General features: G+C 35.2%; 2 protein-coding genes across 2 annotated transcripts; one reads left to right on the forward strand and one right to left on the reverse strand.

Annotated features, from left to right (window-relative positions):
• Window positions 1–1028: 1028 nt before the first annotated feature.
• LOC117914344 (inactive beta-amylase 9) lies at window positions 1029–4319 on the forward strand. The gene is made up of 3 exons (XM_034829646.1): window positions 1029–1435; window positions 2672–3154; window positions 3254–4319. The coding sequence occupies exons 1-3, from the start codon at window positions 1190–1192 to the stop codon at window positions 4148–4150; spliced, it is 1626 nt and encodes a 541-aa protein (XP_034685537.1). The 5' UTR covers window positions 1029–1189; the 3' UTR covers window positions 4151–4319.
• Window positions 4320–12326: 8007 nt separating this feature from the next.
• On the reverse strand, window positions 12327–15703 carry LOC117915401 (tubby-like F-box protein 3). Its single transcript, XM_034830980.1, has 6 exons — window positions 15175–15703; window positions 14338–14425; window positions 13932–14061; window positions 13666–13845; window positions 12898–13384; window positions 12327–12686 (listed from the first exon to the last, which is right to left on the reverse strand). Exons 1-5 carry the CDS (start codon window positions 15427–15429, stop codon window positions 12913–12915), a joined length of 1125 nt encoding a protein of 374 aa, XP_034686871.1. The 5' UTR covers window positions 15430–15703; the 3' UTR covers window positions 12327–12686; window positions 12898–12912.
• Window positions 15704–19651: the final 3948 nt, after the last annotated feature.

A 19651-nucleotide genomic window follows, 5' to 3' on the forward strand; every position in this document is an offset into this window, starting at 1 on the left:
CATTAACCATATTTTTAGAATGATAGTATAATTCTCATTTCAAAAAATCTAAGCTCAATTGAAAAAATAAATCCATAGGATGATTTCGAACACTCGAAACAAGATTTGCAATTACAAAGTGAATTTTGAAATTGGGTGATGAAACACCTTTTATTTTTATTATATTTTTTGTTTTTTTTTTTTTAAAAAAGCCTCGATCCATATCCTAATTTCTAGTAAATTTTAATTTCACAATACGCACAAAAAAAGGGCATTTTTTTGATAGAATCAAATCATTAAAAGGCGCCAGTGGTGCGTTGGATGGTGAAGTTTTTGTTTAGATCCCCATACACATGGGCCTCCATCTATTTTGAACACGCACCGCCAATCAAGATCCACCTGGACGTGAGTCAGCAGGCTTCTACAGTCAGGATGACTAAGCGCCACGTGTGAAGCCAATCCAGAACATCATCATTTATTCATTTACAACTTGTGAAATAAATGGTGGCTAAGACTCGGTTTGGAATCTCACTTTCCACCTCATCAAATACACCACGTCTCTTCGCACCCACAGAGAGACCCTGTGGTCGCCCCATTCTTAAGAATACCTGACCCACTTGTCTAGGAAAATGTTTTTCCCACCAAATTTGACTAATATTATTATAATTTTAAATTAATTTTTTTTAAAAATATTTTTGAATAATTTATTAATTCAATTTTAATAATTTATTTAATATTTAAAAACTGAAAAATAATTCCACAATTTTGACTATTAATAATTTAAGACAATTATTTATTTATTAGTGAATATTTAATATATAATATATATTTGAACTAGTTTTAAAAATAAGGAAACAGAAAACGAAACCTAATTCTATAATTTTGTTTAAAATTAATAAAAAAAGAAAAAAAATACTTTTGATAGAAGAATTTTATACTTTCGAACAGGACACGCGGCGGATCTTAAAGGACTTTTTTATTTTTCCCAAAATGCCCCTCTTGTGTCTATCCTTCTGTATATAACTTACGGGGCTCCGCCTCTCCTGTCTTCACATTCCGATTTTCTCTCCTACGTTTTCCCCTCATTTTCTTCCACGACTAGCATTCCTGCAAATTTTCATTCCTTGGGAATTTCTGTTTTGGTTTTCATCTTCTCGTTTATTTGATCGAGAAGTGAGATTTTGGGGTTTGAAAAGTTAGGTTTTGAGGTATGGAGGTTTCGGTGATTGGGACTTCTCAGGCTCAGATCGGGAGAGCACGTTTGGCTTACAGGAAGCTAGGATTTTATAATCCGGCGGCTCAGGGTTTCTCTCGGACGACTAGGATCTGTTTTGATCATTCCCAGAGATGGAGAACGGATGGTTTTCGGTTTAGTTTGAACGCTGTCCATTCGGAAGTTCTCCGATCTGAGAAAGTTTCCGGCGATGTGTCTACTTCTGCTAGAAGATCCAAGCCAGTAAGTTCGTTTTTATTTTTCTGTTTTTAGGAACTTTTGTTTGGTTGCTGGGAAACGGAAGAAAAAAGAAAAAAAAAATGATTTTTATGTGGTCTGTTATTTGTTTGGGCTCGATCACTCGAGGTTTTTTTCCTCTTCGAGAATGAAAATTTTATTTGTATTCAAATTTGCAAACAGAACATCAAGTCTTTAGGTTCGGTTTGAAATTTATATCTTCTTTTGCAACTTTCTTCCAGAAATTGCTTGCTTTTCTCCGCTGATTATCCCTTTCCATCTGTTTGGTGGCCATTAAAATCGAGGGAAATGAAAAAGAACATTTGGAATTGTTTTTGTTTCAGAAATGGAAAAGGTCGTGTATTTGACTTGATTTGGCTTGAAATTTAAGAATTTTCAGTTCTTTAATTTCCCTTTTTTCCTCAGCAACCAACCTAGGTGTGGACGCTATGTGTACCCTTCTTTAGTTCATTTGCATGACAGTAAAGGACTCCTCTGGTATTTTGAATTTAAATGGGAAGTATAAACAAAGGTCCTTATTATTTGGAGATATAGCTCTGAGTTGTAACTGTTTAAATTTTCTACTATATTTTCCCAATTTTCTCGGCAATCAAACTTAGGATAAGATTATAACCCTTTACCATGAGAGAGACTTGCAAAGTTATCATTTATAATTGTCCTATATACTCTGTTGTCATAAAATGTCCACAACTTGTATTATTTTGACATGATCTATCTGATCTGTCTAAACCAGTCCCACCTTAGTAATTGTTAGATAAGGGCACTGTTAGAAACCATATCTCTATATGGAACCCTGTTTAAATTTTCTACTATATTTTCCCAATTTTCTCGGCAATCAAACTTAGGATAAGATTATAACCCTTTACCATGAGAGAGACTTGCAAGGTTATCATTTATAATTGTCCTATATACTCCGTTGTCATAAAATGTCCACAACTTGTGTTATTTTGACATGATCTATCTGATCTGTCTAAACCAGTCCCACCTTAGTAATTGTTAGATAAGGGCACTGTTAGAAACCTTATCTCTATATGGAACCCTGTATATCGGAAAGATGCCTCAACTTTCTTATTGAAAGTAAAAGATAACAATTTTGCTTTCTGGATGGTTCAAACTATTAAAGTTTCTTGCTTTTCTATAATTCAAGCTAATCATCTTTCTTCTGTTAAAATCTGATTATGCTGATATTATCATATTGTTCTGTTGCTTTTATTGTTTCAGGTTGATGGTGTAAGATTATATGTTGGCCTGCCCCTGGATATAGTATCCGACTGCAATACACTAAATCAGATGAAAGCAGTTTCAGCTGGATTGAAGGCTCTAAAGCTAATGGGGGTGGATGGTGTTGAGCTCCCAGTCTGGTGGGGAATAGCTGAGAAGGAAGCCATGGGAAAATATGATTGGTCTGGCTACCTTGCAGTTGCAGAGATGGTTCAAAAAATGGGTCTCAAGCTTCATGTTTCACTGTGTTTCCATGCATCCAAACAACCAAAAGTCTCTCTTCCCCAGTGGGTATCACAGATTGGTGAAGTGCAGCCTGATATATTCCATACAGATCGGTTGGGGCAGCATTACAAGGAGTGCTTATCTCTGGCTGTTGATGATCTTCCTGTTCTAGATGGAAAGACACCAATCCAAGTTTACCATGACTTCTGTGAGAGTTTCAAGACTTCGTTCTCACATTTCATGGGCTCAACAATCACAGTAAGAATCTGGATCCCACAACTCTATTGTCATATATTCCTGGTATCTTATTTGGGGTAATGACACTTAAAGTGGATTCTGGTATTTTCTATTTTGCAGGGCATCTCAATGGGTCTAGGCCCAGATGGTGAGCTTCGATATCCTTCTCATCACAGGGTAAGCAAAAGGGGTAAAGTCCCTGGGGTTGGAGAATTTCAGTGTTATGACAAAAACATGCTCAGCCTTCTCAAGCAACATGCTGAAGCAACTGGAAATCCGTATTGGGGTCTCGGTGGTCCTCATGATGCCCCCCAGTATGATGGGATGCCAAACTCGAACAACTTCTTCAGGGAGCATGGCGGATCATGGGAGACTCCATATGGTGATTTCTTCCTTGCTTGGTACTCAAACCAGCTAATATCTCATGGAAGTAGCCTCCTTTCCCTTGCTTCTACAGTTTTCTGCAACTCTCCCGTCGCAATTTCTGGCAAGGTCCCAGTCGTTCATTCATGGTACAAAACCCGCTCGCACCCTTCTGAGCTAACAGCTGGCTTCTACAACACAGTTGACAAGGACGGCTATGAAAGGATTGCTGAAATTTTTGCAAAAAATTCATGCAAAATGATCTTACCGGGAATGGACCTGTCAGACGATCACCAGCCGCAGGAGTCCCTCTCTAGCCCTGAGTTATTACTCGCACAAATCAAGTCTGCTTGCAGAAAGAGAGGAGTTCAGATTTCTGGGCAAAACTCGTCTGTTTCAGGAGCACCTGGTGGTTTCGAACAGGTAAAGAAGAATTTGCTGGGCGAGGATGGAGTTGTGGACTTGTTCACTTATCAGAGAATGGGAGCCTATTTCTTCTCCCCTGAGCATTTTCCTTCATTTACTGAGTTGGTTCGGAGCCTGAGTCAACCAGAGATGCTCTGGGATGACATGCCTAACGAAGAGGAAGAAGTTGGTGAATCATTGCCGGTAGGATCAAGTTCAGACAAGAATCTCCAGATGCAAGTGGCTTAGTAAGAAGTAGTAGTAGAACTGTATCCATGTGAATAGGGCATCATATTAAATAGACCCATTATTAGAAGAGGTTGTATTAGATATGATAGCCTTACAAATTCTATGGAACCATGTACTGATTATATTTTCAAACAAAAGCTGAATTATAAGGAAGAAGTATTGCTTGGCATGTTCAGTCCCCAACACAATCTTTATTGCTTAATTGCTACCCTGAGATGACTGTCCAACCTTGAAATTACTTGAATGCCAACTCTACAAAAGTAGCTATGCGGAATTACCGTGAAGACGGACAAGGAAAGCCATCAACACTATGAAATTGACAATCCAACAAACTCTTTCATCAGTGAAGTAAGCTCCAATAAAATTAACCTCGTAGTTCTTCTCTCGTTTCTCCATTGCATTCTGCATTGGATTTTGAGCTGGATTTCTCGGTATTCTTGAGTCACAAAATTATTTTTGCTAAATGGATGAAAATAACATCTACTGGTTTCCTGAAACTTATCCATCGGAGGGACCAGGCATACGATGGCCTGAGTCCATCGTGCAATCGGGTAAACATCCTGAAGCCGGCCAATAGCTAAATAACTTCTACTGGTTTCCTGAAACTTATCCATTGGAGGGACCAGGCATACGATGACCTGAGTCCATCGTGCAATCGGGTAAACATCCTCAGGCCGGCCAATAGCTAAATAACTTCTACTGGTTTCCTGAAACTTATCCATTGGAGGGACCAGGCATACGATGGCCTGAGTCCATCGTGCAATCGGGTAAACATCCTCAGCCCGGCACATAGCTAAATAACTTCTACTGGTTTCCTGAAACTTATCCATCGGAGGGACCAGGCATACGATGACCTGAGTCCATCGTGCAATCGGATAAACATCCTCAGGCCGGCCAATAGCTAAATAACTTCTACTGGTTTCCTGAAACTTATCCATTGGAGGGACCAGGCATACGATGGCCTGAGTCCATCGTGCAATCGGGTAAACATCCTCAGGCCGGCACACAGCTAAATAACTTCTACTGGTTTCCTGAAACTTATCCATTGGAGGGACCAGGCATACGATGACCTGAGTCCATCGTGCAATCGGATAAACATCCTCAGGCCGGCCAATAGCTAAATAACTTCTACTGGTTTCCTGAAACTTATCCATTGGAGGGACCAGGTGACCTGAGTCCATCGTGAAATCGGATAAACATCCTCAGGCCGGCCAATAGCTAAATAACTTCTACTGGTTTCCTGAAACTTATCCATTGGAGGGACCAGTCATACGATGACCTGAGTCCATCGTGCAATCGGGTAAACATCCTCAGGCCGGCCAATAGCTAGCAAACCCAAGTCTGTGGAACAGTGGAGAACCAACCCTATCCACGAAGACCCCGGGTTAGATGTGGCGGCTCACTGATTGGCGTATCACGCCACACAAGCCCGCTTGAGAAGACACTTGTTCCATGATGAAGCCGAGATTATGGATTCCATCCATTCGGGCACATGCCAGGAGTGTCTGGACGGATTAGCAGGGTGCCGCTGCTAGATGCCACCTAAACTCAGGGTGCCGCCCTCCTTCGTGGACTAATACAATGGGTCCGTCAAGTCTAACATGATAGGATGACTCCTGGTTACCGTCCCTTCCCAACGTTTCCAATTATCCTTTGACCATCGTCTGAGAGATGCCTGAGCAATCAATGACAAGCAAGGCAAGGTATCCTAGGCGCCACTTGCAGAAACAATGACAATTAAGTTCTCTGCCCGAGAATGTCGACCTTGCCCTTGCTACGCCATCCATACACAACAAAGCTATCGAAGGTTACGCAAGTAGACCCCAACCCTAAGGAGGGGCAAGTCCATTCCTTTTAAGAGAAAAACCCTCCATACTTCACCTTCTAACTCTCCTCGTTGCAGTGATTTGTCTTTTTATTATGTCCCATGAGATTATTGGTCACACAAATAGACACTCTTGGGAGGCTGGACAAATAAAATCTCGTATTAAAGTTGAGGATTTACTCTATATTATTTGTGACGATTAACTATCTTATATTCTTAAAATACGTCTACCTAGTTAAATAAAACCTATACATATAATTTCCAGAACTTATTCCCTTAAATGCATGTGTGATTAAGAGAAGGTTATTATATATAATGTCATGAAATTATTTCCTTATTTGACGTGAGATATCGAAATCATCCTCCTATAGACACAACGTCTTTACTGCATGTGTCCTATAGGATTATGGAGTTACTAATAAACATCCTTTGAGGTTAGACGAATAAAATCTCATTTTGAGGTTAAGGATCGGTGTTGATACCATATGTAACAATCCACTTCCTCCTATGTACAAGTTATTCACTTTAAGTATAAAGGGCTTCCATCGTTTTAAAATACATTTACTCGATTAAATAAAATTTATATATATAAGGAACTTATTCCTCTAATCAAGTTGGTTTCAAAGCGAATGATGTTTACACAAAAAAGAGTGGATCTTTATACTATTTTGGGTGTAAAGAATCTCATATTAAGGTTGAGAATTGATATTGATATCATTTATAATAACTCACTTCCTCCCATGTACATAATATTTATTCCAAGCCTAAAAAGTTTTGCGAACATCATTCCCTTAACCAATATGGCTTCAAAGCAAATAATATTCATACAAATAAATAAATAAAATAGCATATCCTTACACCTAGTAACGAAGAGTCTCATTAACATTTTGGATCAAAAGACTAGTTCAATCAACACTTATTTTTTCCACTTGTTTTTAAAAGAATTGATATAGACAGGCTCTATAGTAAATCCCAATCTAATCAGCCTTTGTCAACATGGCATCCACGTTGGTTGAGGGTTGTAATTTTTTTGCAACAAGCAGAAATTGCGGGTAACGTTTCTTTAGGTTATGTTTGGTTCCTCAAAAGTACAAAGAAAAATGATTTTCTCATGTTTGGTTATTCTATAAAATATTCCAAAAAAAATTAAATATAATTAAAATTAGTTAGAAACTTATGCATTTTAAAAGTATTTAATCTTTATATTAATAAATTAAAATAAATAAAATGAGTTTGAAGTAACAAATAAAAATAATTTATCATCTTTAACTCTATTTTTTATTTTCCTTTACTTTTTCTTTCTTTTTTACTTTTCCTCTCTATTTTCTTTCCTTTGTATTTTCCCTCAAATTTTTCGAGAACCAAACACAACCTTACCTTTTCATTTTTTAAAATTAAAAATTGAAATAAAAACTTAGAAAAACTAAAATAAATACTATTATATATATATTAAAAAATATACATCTTTCAATCTTGAATTTTTTCTTGAAAATTAATTAATTAAAAAAAGTAAGAAACTAATTTATTTTTCTATGCTTTTATCCTTTTTTACTAGGGAAATAATGTTCAAACTAGTGAAGAAAAAAGATTAAATTTTAAGATAAAAACCTATCTGTAGACCCCTTTTTTGAAGTGAAGGGGGGGGGGGGGGGGGGGGGGGGGGGGGGGGGGGGGGGGGGGCGAGAGAATTTTCTTCTCCTTTTGCATGACATTTGTGGAAGAAGGGAGGGGGGACCTTCCCATGCACAGGATAAACGGCATAGGCAACTGGCTGAGGGCAAGGCTGCCCATGAAGGTGGTTGGGGGGAAGCCATGCTAGCTGACGGGAGGAATAGGAGAGTAAGTATAGCTGCATAGAGAAAAAAGTGAGAGGGAGAGAGTTCTGGGGAGCTGGAGGGGAACGCACTCTGGAGGGGGCGGACGAGGAAAGAGGAAGCTAAGACCATCTTCACCTTGAAAGTTCAGGTCTGACCATCTTCTTAAATCCCATTTTCATTATGTTGTTCTTTCTTTTTTGTTGTTTTGCTTAGATTGCACTTGATTTCCCGGCATGAACGGCCGAAGGGGGAAGGCATAGAGGGACCACAAGATGGTTCTAACCTCTAGGAAGCCATGAGGGTGCTTTAACACACCCATTCCTTCCCCTTGATTGGTTAGCTGATATCTAGTTGGCTTTATCCTCTTTCAAACCCCATGCATGGCTACCCCTTGTAACCCCTCAAGCTCCTCTCCTTCTGTAATGGGCGGAGGTTCACCTGGCACCACTTGCATGCCTTCTCCGCCGCCGTTGAAGCCAAAGGTTGCATCTCCGCTCCTCTGCGTCCTCCTAGACAACCCCCGCGATCGTCACCCTGCCCATCAAGTCCTCCGCTGCCGATCGTGGAGTCCTCCACCATTCTCCTCATCCAAGCCCATCTTGGCCTCATCGGACTTGTTTGCGGTGTCGTCGACACTGCGCCAGGCGTGATGCAACCCCAGATCTAGTGCCCGTCGGCGCCCCAGTCACTTGCACCGCCCACGGCTCATCCGGTCGTGCTGAGAATTCAGCTATTAACGCCGCCCTCTCATCATGATGAGAGACCCGCCACCCCCACCGCTCCGTCATTCCCGCCTTCTACATCGGCGGCGCTCGTGCCAGGGACCTGGCGAGCCCTATAACCTCCCACTTCGACGGCCGCCCAGCTTTTCGTCCCGCCGGCAACAGGAAGCTTCGTCCGAGGGTGATGCCCAAGGGGGGGGGGGGAAATAAGTTTGTGAGGGGAATGGGTGTTTTGGGCTTGCCCAGGATGGCATTGGATTTGAGCTTGGGTTGGAGCACCAGGCCCAAGTTTGTGATGAAGATGGTTGCCTTGGGCTTGCCCATGGCAAGGATATTGGGCTTGAGTAGAAGCCTAGGCCCAAGCATGTTGATGGAGGACCTCATGCTCCCCATGCCAGCCATCCTCATGGCCCAAGTCCATGTTGAGCTAGCTCATTTGGTTGCCTCAATTCTAAAAAAATCTCTATACCTCTAATCCTCATAATTTATTAATTTATTATTTAATTTTTATTTCCATCTTATTATATTTTTACCTACCTTTTTTTAATTCAACTTAAGCATAACTGAAAGATAAATTATTAGGATTGAATATCGTTTTTGAAACACAAAATAATTTATATTTCACATTCCCTTCTTTAGTTATGTCTAATCACCATATACAAAATTTTTTGTATAAATTAACTTATGTTGGTCTCGATGAATTTACTAAATTCTAAACTTTACATTCTATTTTCAAAACTTAGGTCCTTAAGTAATTTTTCAAAAATCTCATGTCTTAATTTAATTTTTCAATAATTCGTTTAAATCTTATTTTCATCAATTAGAGTTATCGTCCCATATTTATATAATTATTTAAAGTCTAATCCTTCAAAAATCCCATGTCTTAATTTAATTTTTCAATAATTCGTTTAAATTTTATTTTCATCAATTAGAATTATCATCCCATATTTATCTAGTTATTTAAAGTCTAATCCTTCAAAATTCCCATATCTTAATTTAATTTTTCAATCCTAAAAATTTTACGTTTTAAATCTTATTTTCATCAATTAGAATTATTATCCCATATTCATCTATTTATTTAAAGTCTAATCTTTCAAAAATTTCATGTCTTAATTTAATTTTTTCCATCCTAAAAATTCTACGTTTAAATCTTATTTTCATAAATTATAATTATTATCTCATATTTATCTAATTATTTAAAGTCTAATCCTTCAAAAATTCCATGTCTTAATTTAATTTTTCAATAATTCGTTTAAATCTTATTTTCATCAATTAGAATTATTATCTCATATTCATCTATTTATTTAAAGTTTAATCCTTCAAAAATCTCATGTCTTAATTTAATTTTTTTCATCCTAAAAATTCTATAATCCGTTTAAATCTTATTTTCATCAATTATAATTATTATCTCATATTTGTCTAGTTATTTAAAGTCTAATCTTTCAAATCCCATGTCTTAATTTAATTTTTTAATAATTCGTTTAAATCTTATTTTCATCAATTAGAATTATTATCACATATTTATCTAGTTATTTAAAGTCTAATCCTTCAAAAAATCCTATGTCTCAATTTAATTTTTCAATAATTCGTTCAAATCTTATTTTCATCAATTATAATTATTATCCTATATGTATCTAGTTATTTAAAGTCTAATCCTTCAAAAATCTCATGTTTTAATTTAATTTTTCAATAATTCGTTCAAATCTTATTTTCATCAATAGAATTATTATTTCATATTTATCTAGTTATTTAAAGTCTAATCCTTCAAAAATCTCATGTCTTAATTTAATTTTTCAATAATTTGTTTAAATCTTATTTTCATTAATTAGAATTATTATCACATATTTATCTAGTTATTTAAAGTCTAATCCTTCAAAAATCCTATGTCTTAATTTAATTTTTCAATCCTAAAAATTCTACAATTCGTTTAAATCTTATTTTCATCAATTAGAATTATTATCTCATATTTATCTATTTATTTAAAGTCTAATCCTTCAAAAATCTCATCTCTTAATTTAATTTATCAATCCTAAAAATTCTACAATTCGTTTAAATCTTATTTTCATCAATTAAAATTATCATCTCATATTTATCTATTTATTTAAAGTCTAATCCTTCAAAAATCTCATGTCTTAATTTAATTTTTCAATCCTAAAAATTCTAAAATTCGTTTAAATCTTATTTTCATCAATTAGAATTATAATCTCATATTTAAAGTTTAATCCTTCAAAAATCCAATGTCTTAATTTAATTTTCAATTTCAAAAAATTCCACTACTCATTTTCTATTCTTTTAAAATTTTATTTCCGTTAATTAGCATTATCATTCCATATTTATTTATTTATTCTAATTGTTAAAGTTGAATTCTCCAAAACCCGACTTCCAAATCTAATTTCCAAATCTCAAAAGCTCCATTGTTCATATACCGCTGTCTAATTATTATTCTCGTTATTAATGTTATTTCATCCATTTATTTATTCAGTTATCCATATACCTAACATCTCATCTCTAAATAAATTTTCAAGCTTTCAATCTCTAAATTTAAATCTCCCATCCCTAAAATTCCATCTTTCGCAATTATTTACTTAATCTTTATTATTTCACCATCGTTATTATTACATTCATTTACTTATTCACTCATTCACTTATCCACTCATTTAAAATCCTAAACTCTCCAATCATTTTCAAAATTCCAATTTTGTTCAAATTTAATTTCTAAAATTCTCACTCATTCTCACATTTAATCTCTGAAAGTCTGATCTTCAAATAAACTCTAAAACTCCAATTTTCTAGTAATCTTCGAGATTCCAATTTTTCAAATAATTTTAAAAATCTAATTTTCTCTCAAATAGTTTTAATTCTGCTATGGTTTTCAAACGATCTTTTGCTCCTCTTGATTTCAATAAACACGAATAAATTTTTCATAATTCCAGAATTATGGAATTTGTGACATTAAGTCATGCAAAATAAACGAGCTTTGGTGGGGACCCCACATGGGCGACTTTATGATTGATTGATTGATTGTTTGATTTGATTATCATACATGATTGATTTATCCTACTCTCTAACATGCATGAGATTATTTCTAAATTGTGCACTAACCCTCTCTATTAATAGCGCATGGTGGCTCGTTGCCCAGGTATGTACCTACTTTCTCTAATCGTTGTCTATACATGTCCCGATTCTTATATGTGCATGATCATTCAAGATATTCATTGATTTACTCATTAATTGCCACATCAGACCGTACCTTCTCGATAAGTAACCTGACCCTCGAGCCCAATCCGGTTTTTCGTAAATCACCTTTTCCAAAATAAAGAGTCACACTTAAGGTTTTCTTTCTTATTTTGTTTACCCTTTTAAAATAAAACAAAAATAAGTGACGACTCCAAGTCATTTTTCTTAATCAATAAAATCATTTTTTTTTAAGATAAAAATCGAGCTCACCATCGAGTGGGAAACGCATGAGCCGAAATGTGGGGTCCACACTACCATTTTTGTAATCTTAAAAAAAAATTACATTGAATGTCAAGTTAGAAACATAGATAAGATTGAGAAAAGGGCATAAGTTAAAAAAGGAAAAAAAATCACAAAATAAAAACCTAATTTTATAAAAACAAACTTAAATTATTTTTAAAATTTTCTTATTTTGTGATTATTTTTATGTGAATTTGTGGTAACACTTTTTCTTTGGTCCAAAACTGCGGGAAAAAGGTAGCATCTACCGTGGGTCTGTAAATTTTGCATGAATGAAATGCTTCCCGAGCCTCCACAAAACACTAAACCTCCAATGTAAATCATAGAATGAAATGTGGCCCCAAGGAAAATTTAACTTGCATTCCGGGGTCTGCAAAAGTAGCAACACAATAAAGAGGTAGTTCTTTATGAAATATGGTTGTTATGTACAAAGATGGAACACCACATACAGCGCATGGGCTATCTTTCTTAAGTCCCCAACTTCTACTTCAAATTTCATGAAGCCTTCCCGCATTGGGAGCACTAAAAATAAAAGTAAAGATCAAAATAGAAAATGAAAACCTTGAAACAACCCACCAGCTTCTTCTCATTTGATGTGGGCATTAGCAGGCCCAGCAGTTCAATCATATCACCCAAACAGTATTTGAGTATTCATTGCATTGGCCCACTCCACTCTACAATCACCATACCTTCGGCTGTTCCACAAAAAAATTGAAAGGCTTAGTAATGCCCAAATTCAGATGATAGCAGACATGTAAGCTTTTGAAAGGGAATTTGATTAAGGTTGGTTCTCTCATTTCTCAGCTCTTAGTAATAGTATGTTTGCCTAATCACCCATTTGAAATTGAACTGAACCATATCGATCGCTGTAGATTGATATCATTTTAGTGAAATCCGGGTTTATACCTTTAATGTCATGTGTCATTCACAAGCAATTTTGGTGTCAAAGCTGCTGAGGCAGATTGCAAATGCCTGGAAAGCAGAGATTGGATACCGGTAATCCATGGTAAATAGATCCTTCCCCACTTTTCCGAACTGGAGGATGATCTTCTCATGTTGCTGGCCTGCAGGTCCATCCTCTGGAGAAGCCACCAGTTGAAAGTTTTTCACTGAAGCAACTGTCACCCGTCCATGGAAGTTCAAACACCAGCACTGGAGCTGCTCGTGCCACCTGGGAGCCTTGTTCTTCAACACCAGCGCTCCATCCTTTTTATCAGCTAATGGTTCTGATAAAGAATTTTCCACACGGTGTGATTTCGAGCGGAAAAATGAGAAGGATGGAAAGACATCTGGGTTGCTGGGTCGAATCTCTGTCTGTGTGGGGGTCACTCCCCCTGGTTCAATAGCTGAGGCAGGGATGGAATCCATGCTACACTGCATTCTCCTTGGACCCCTGGTCGTTATCCAAAGAAAAAAAATTATTATTAGCTAGTTGGTTTTTGAAAGTTCTGGCACAGCTGCAGACACCACACCCACATGGGATGTCAGTTGGGATAGCTACTGTAAATAAGTGAAGCTATTAATGGAATTTTTTAACAAGTAAGATCTCTTGGAAAATCATCTCTAGGAATAGGAAAGTTTCACAAATCCCTTTGGAAAAAGGATCTCCACATATATGTATTTATTAACTTATTTCAGACATCAAACTCCAAATTACTTGGCATAAATATTCACCTAGAACCCAGCACATTCACTTCATATGAGATGTGAGCTACTGGATAGCTTCCAGAAGGGACTCTGGGTGAGACTTGTTTCAAACCCACCAGCCTAGTGGAGCGATTTCGCATAATCTTGGCTCCAGAATGAGGTGGCTGCCCATCATAGACTGTGAACTTGGTTCCTAGAAAATTTGATCTGGTCAAAGGAGAGAAAAAAAAAGGGTGAACTTGGAGTCCATGATAGAACAAAAACTGGTCATATTTTAAGAAGTTAGAACACACCTCAATTTTCCAATATAGGTGCTGCTCCCCTTTGACATGTCATCAGCATGCAGAGAAATGACATAATCTGTGCAGGTGGTACGTCTGCACTTACGCGCAGCCAAGAGGAACTTTCCATCTTCAGTTAGTGCTGTTACAGAGACCGGACAAAAGCAAAAGTGTCAATATTCAAAGCTCAGTTAAAGAAAACTTTAAAAAGGAAAGAAGGTCATCTCTCCCCACTCTCCCCCAAATGCTTTCCAAAAATTTTGGAAAGCAGGAACTCTAGCATTTAATCAAAGCAATTAGGCATCCAAACTCGCCAAACACAGTCAGATCAATGCAAATGTGAACAATGAAATTTTGGTGATCGCATCCGATTGGAAGAACAAAAACCCATACTTATACTGAGAATGCCACTGCTCACCATTAGTTAAACTGAGGTAAAGATAATACGTCTGAGCAGACCGATTCCGTTTTATAAAACACTTGAGTAGAGATTCTCTTGGACCAGGCTGCAAAATTAACCACAACTGTTACATAGCGTGCAGACAATTCTGAAGGTTTAAGAATTGCACACCCCATAACTAAATTCCTGAACCCAAAACCAGAATTGGAAAACAAAAATCCAAACAAAACAATTGAAAGTGCTCTGATCAATCCACAACTTCTGCATAACCCACCCTTAACTTGTAAACATTACCATAAATCCTATACATATCACATCATATCTCAAGAACAGCTAAGCTTTCCAAACAGAGAGACAGAGAGAAAGAGGGGAAGGGAGAGGGAGAGAAGGTAAAAAGAAAATCTTATGAAACTAAGCCTTAAAGGCTCATAGAAACATTTATCAAAGAAATCAAACAACACTTAAAGAAAAATTAGCAAGTTGTTGAAGCCAAAGCTATCCCCTGCACTCTACTACTAATTTTAGCTTAAAATTTCGAGCTAATTTTCCGAATTCCACAATTGCTTGTGCCTTGAAACAATCAAGGACATGCTAAATCCGTTTGGTACAGAAACAAACTAAGAGATTTCTGATTTGTTCTGGGATTTTTCCCTAAAACATTCTCAATATTGAAAGAAAAATGAATCGGAGTTCAGCTCAAAAAATTCACCCATAATTCACAATTCCCGTATCCAAAAAAGACAAGCCAAAACTCAAATTCAAGTTCACAACTCGTTCTTCAAACAACCAGAAGGCATAGAAAAATTGAAGCAACAATGAATGAACATCCAGAAACGAATCATAAAACACAAAAACCTGCTTGACCGAAATCGGAAAGGTCAACGAGGCGGAGACTTCCGGCGTCTTGACGAGTTCCTGAGTGATACGGCGCCAGCTCTTGCAGACTCCGGCGCAGGCGACCACATTTTTCCGGGAAGGCCAGGTGGTGTCAGACGCCTCAATTCTGATAAGCACCTCTCTGAGCAGCTCCTCAGGCATCTGAGCCCAACAGCTCTGCTCCAACCCATCAACCCACTCGTCTTGAACCACACGATTCCACCTACTCCTCATTTTCCTTCCCAATTCTCAGACCCCAGAACCCAGCTTTTATCCCATAAACAAGAAAACCATTCTTTTCTTCAAAGATTGAGCTTATGACACCAAAATGTCTGTCGCATGCTCGTAAGCACGAGAAATTTTTTGGAGAAAAGGTCTAAAGGGTTCCGGTAACCATAAACATCAGATGAACAGCAATTGCAAATGATATGAGGAGAGAAATTTCTGGGATTGAGAAGATATTTGAGAGAGAGATGTGGTGAGACTGTTATCTTTTGAATGCACTCGTTGAGGGTGGGTGGACCCGTTGGTTAGGTTTAAGGGTGGACCTGGTGGGTTAGGTTTAGTGCTCAACCAAATTTAATCTATATTTAAGTATTTTCTTTTCTTCCTTTTATTTTTCACAATTTTTATATCTTTTAAAAAATAAATAAATCCATTAAAATTTTCATTTTAGTGATATTAAGGGCATATTTGATTATTGTTTTTGAAAACTGTTCTGAAAAATAATTTTTGAAAACAGTTTTTAAGAATAGTTTTTTGTATTTTCAAAAATGAATTATGTTTGAAAACTAAATTTTGAAAAATAGTTTTTGTTCTTAAAAAAAATAAAATGTTTGGTTGAATTAATAAAATAAAAATTAAAATAAGTAAAACAAAAACATGTTTGAAAGTTATTTTTTTAATTAATAAAGTGTTTTCTTCTATTAACTTGATATTATAAATATATAAATAATTTTCATATCCACAATTTAAAAAAATTAGTTAATTTTGAAAATTTTATAGTAGTTATAATTTTCTTAAACAAATTATAATTTTGTCATTATGTGTAAGTATATTAATTTCAATAATTTAAGAAAGAAGAAATGGTTTGGAGTGGGGGTTGGGCGTAACTCATCTTTGTGAAAAAAAAAAAAAAACCTAAGAAAACACAAAAACTAATCTATTATTTGAACAATGAAAAAATAATAAAAATATCTTTTTATTATTTTAAAAAAAAAATGATTTTTGAGAACATAAAAAACACACCCTTCTCAGATGAATTTTTTGTGTTTTTTTTTTTTTTTTAAGAACATGAACCAAACAGCCCTAAGCATTTGGGCGACCCGTGTTCCATGAGAGATTACGAAGGCTGAGGAGAGAGACAGCCATCATCATCCTGTGTCCTTTTATTATGCTTCGAAAAATACATCAAGTATTACATCCAACATCAAAAGACTCTAAAATTATATTAATAATATATGCGTCAAATTTATGATTAAATTTTTTTAAAAAATGGAAAATAAAAATAAATAGCGGAATAGTGATAACACTTGTCTAACCCCATTAAGTGAATGAGCTGGAAAGCTACAGCACAATAGAGGGGGCCACCTGAACCCAAGGCTTCGCAGCCCATATAATTATTATTAGTATTTTATTTGTGGATGTCCACTTCTCCACGCGGATTGTCTGTGAATTTTACAAAGCCATTGAACGGGAAATGCCAAAAATTTTAGAAAGGAGAAGAGGGTAGTCACTGTTTGGCATTAAGCATAGGATGATGGAAGTACTCTACTTTCTAGACACACCTCCTCTGGAATTAACGCACGCCTTCCTATGCTCTTGTCAAATCTCCATCCATTGCTTAGCTGCGCCTTGTTCACTATTTTATTCTCCGTTTGGGACAAAAAAAAAAAAAAAAGGGTTTCCTTCTGTAATTTCTATGGGTGGTGGAAAGCTCATAAAATGAAAGAAGGATAGTTTCAATAAGAAAAAACTTAAAAATGGGAGATTTCGGGTTTTATGGAGCCTAATTTTGTTTTATTTGATTTGACAACCCGAGACTTAGTCCATAGAGCGAGCCCAAGCCAAAGCGCTCATGGATAAGTCTCCGGAGGTCAAGGGTAGTGCTCCCGGGAAAATTTTTTGAGCCCGTTTAACCCATTGTGAAATCATCTTTTATAATTAAGGTTTTATAGTGTGATATTGTTGTAGAGAGAAAAATATTATAATCGAAAAAGTTATATTTTGTATTCTTTTTTTATAATAGTGATACCCATGTAATTATATAGATGTAAGTAAGTTATTGAATCATATAAATACTGTCTTATGCATGTGATTTTTATTTTTGTTTTACATGTGTTTTTTTTTTATATATATATTTTTTTCACAAATTAGAAATTCGGCTTTATTCCCTTGAGGAGAGAAGGGGGTGTGTCTATGACTAATTACTATTGTCAGACTATCTTGTTTGTGTCAAATCAAAGTCCCCACAGGACTTGTTGGGATCATCATCAGGGCTTTACGGGTTACACGGGTAATGAGCACATAGACCACTAAAGCCCCATTAGACACTGTCCTCTGATTCTTTGGAAAACCTCCGTCCTGGGCTATAAAATAGTATTACATGCCAAAAGGGTTTATTCTTGCTTATCCCGTAGGCTTGGAGTGGGTCTCATGTCTTATTATTATTGTATGCGTATGTGGGTGTGAAAAGGGACAAACGGGGGGAACACAGCCTTAAAATGAAGAAAATATCTAATCACAGAAAAATGAAGTACAATCATGAGTCATGACCAAAACCGCGTATGGTAGGTTCTTGGGGGAAAGCGAGTTCTCTCTCTCCATATAAAATATTGTTATGGTAGAAAGCATGAGATTCACAGCTTCCAAATATTATCGAACTTATAAAATAGCATTAGTGGAATGCTGTTTGTTATAAAGGTATAAGAAACACATGTTAAAAGATGAGATCATCAACTGGCAATTTAACGAACAGTTAAAATGCAGACTTAAAATGAAAAGCGACCAATAAATCTTTACACTTTTTTCCTGATTTTGAGTCGCGTCAAAAGCCTATGAATAGGTTTGGCTACCGAATACGATGACGGATGAACCTTTCAATTGTAAAAGCAAAAGAAAAGTGAAACATTGTACGAGAAAAAAAATATAAATAAATATTTAAAATTTATAAATAAAAAATATTAAATTATATTGCTAAATATGTAAAAATATCATGTATGAAGTAAATAATGTTATTCATTAAATATAAATAAATATAAAAGAATATACTTAAAACATTAAAAATGCAGGATATAAAACAAAAAAACACTAAAAGTATGTTTGATCGGTATTTTCAAGAATTGAAAATAAAAAATACTAAAAATTTGTTTGATTAAGAAAGTTATTTTTTTTTTATTTGTTCTCTGTGTTCTTAAAATGACACTTTTTAGAGAAAAAAAAATAATGTTTTTTTGTCCATTTTTTTTACTGTAAAGAGAACATCATTTCTCCCTATTTTATTTTATTTTATTTCAAATCTGAGTTTTATTTTTATCATGTGTTAGTTTTTTTATTTTTCCCGTTTATATTTTCCTATTTGGATGCTGAGAAAAGTGGGGAACGAGAATGAAAATAGAAAAAAAAATTTCTTGATTTTTCCTATTTCTCAGTTTTGGTTTTTCTTGAATTGTTTTATTAAAAAACAAATACAAAAACTTGCTTAAGGACATGAAAGAGAAAGAAAAGGAGTTGCTTTGAGAGAGTTTTACAGGTGACTTTTTCTCAGTTTTGAAGAAGATGAGAGACGGCTAAGGGCGAGGGTAGTCATTTGTAAATAAGGTAATAATATTGGGTAAACACTTTTCTCAATAGTGGAATGGGCAGAGATATTTTGAAGGGACATGGTTGGTAAAAAAAAAATTCATACATAAATGCAAATTTCAAAGCATAATAGATGGTAAAATCTATTGGTCAATCCAAGCAAACACCATCTTCAGCAGTGGGATCCTTGGACTCATTGCATTTATTTTCATGTCCTATTTAATTTATTTACAAATTTGGTGAAAATTAGTTGTAAAAATTAAATTAATTTTTTAAAATTTTTTTTTATATCATCTTAATAAAATATACTATAATTTTTAATAAAATTAAATATTAAATCAAGAAAAAAACTATTAATAAAAATAATTTTATGATTTATTTTAAAAATATAAAAAATATTTTTATTTTAAAATTTAATAAAATAAATATATTTTTTTAATTTAAATGATCTATGTATCTAAAAACTATTTATAAATTTATAATATAAAGATACTTCAAAAAAAACATTTTATTAATTGTAAAAGAAAAAAATATATTTTTTATTTTTCTTGTTCTAAAAAACTTTTTTATTAACTCAACTGTTTTTTTTTTGTTTTTGAGAACAAAAACTATTTTTCAAAATTCAGTTCTCAAACACAATTTATTTTTTCTAAAA

The sequence above is a fragment of the Vitis riparia genome, chromosome 5, assembly GCF_004353265.1.
Source record: "Vitis riparia cultivar Riparia Gloire de Montpellier isolate 1030 chromosome 5, EGFV_Vit.rip_1.0, whole genome shotgun sequence".
Lineage (NCBI taxonomy): Eukaryota > Viridiplantae > Streptophyta > Magnoliopsida > Vitales > Vitaceae > Vitis > Vitis riparia.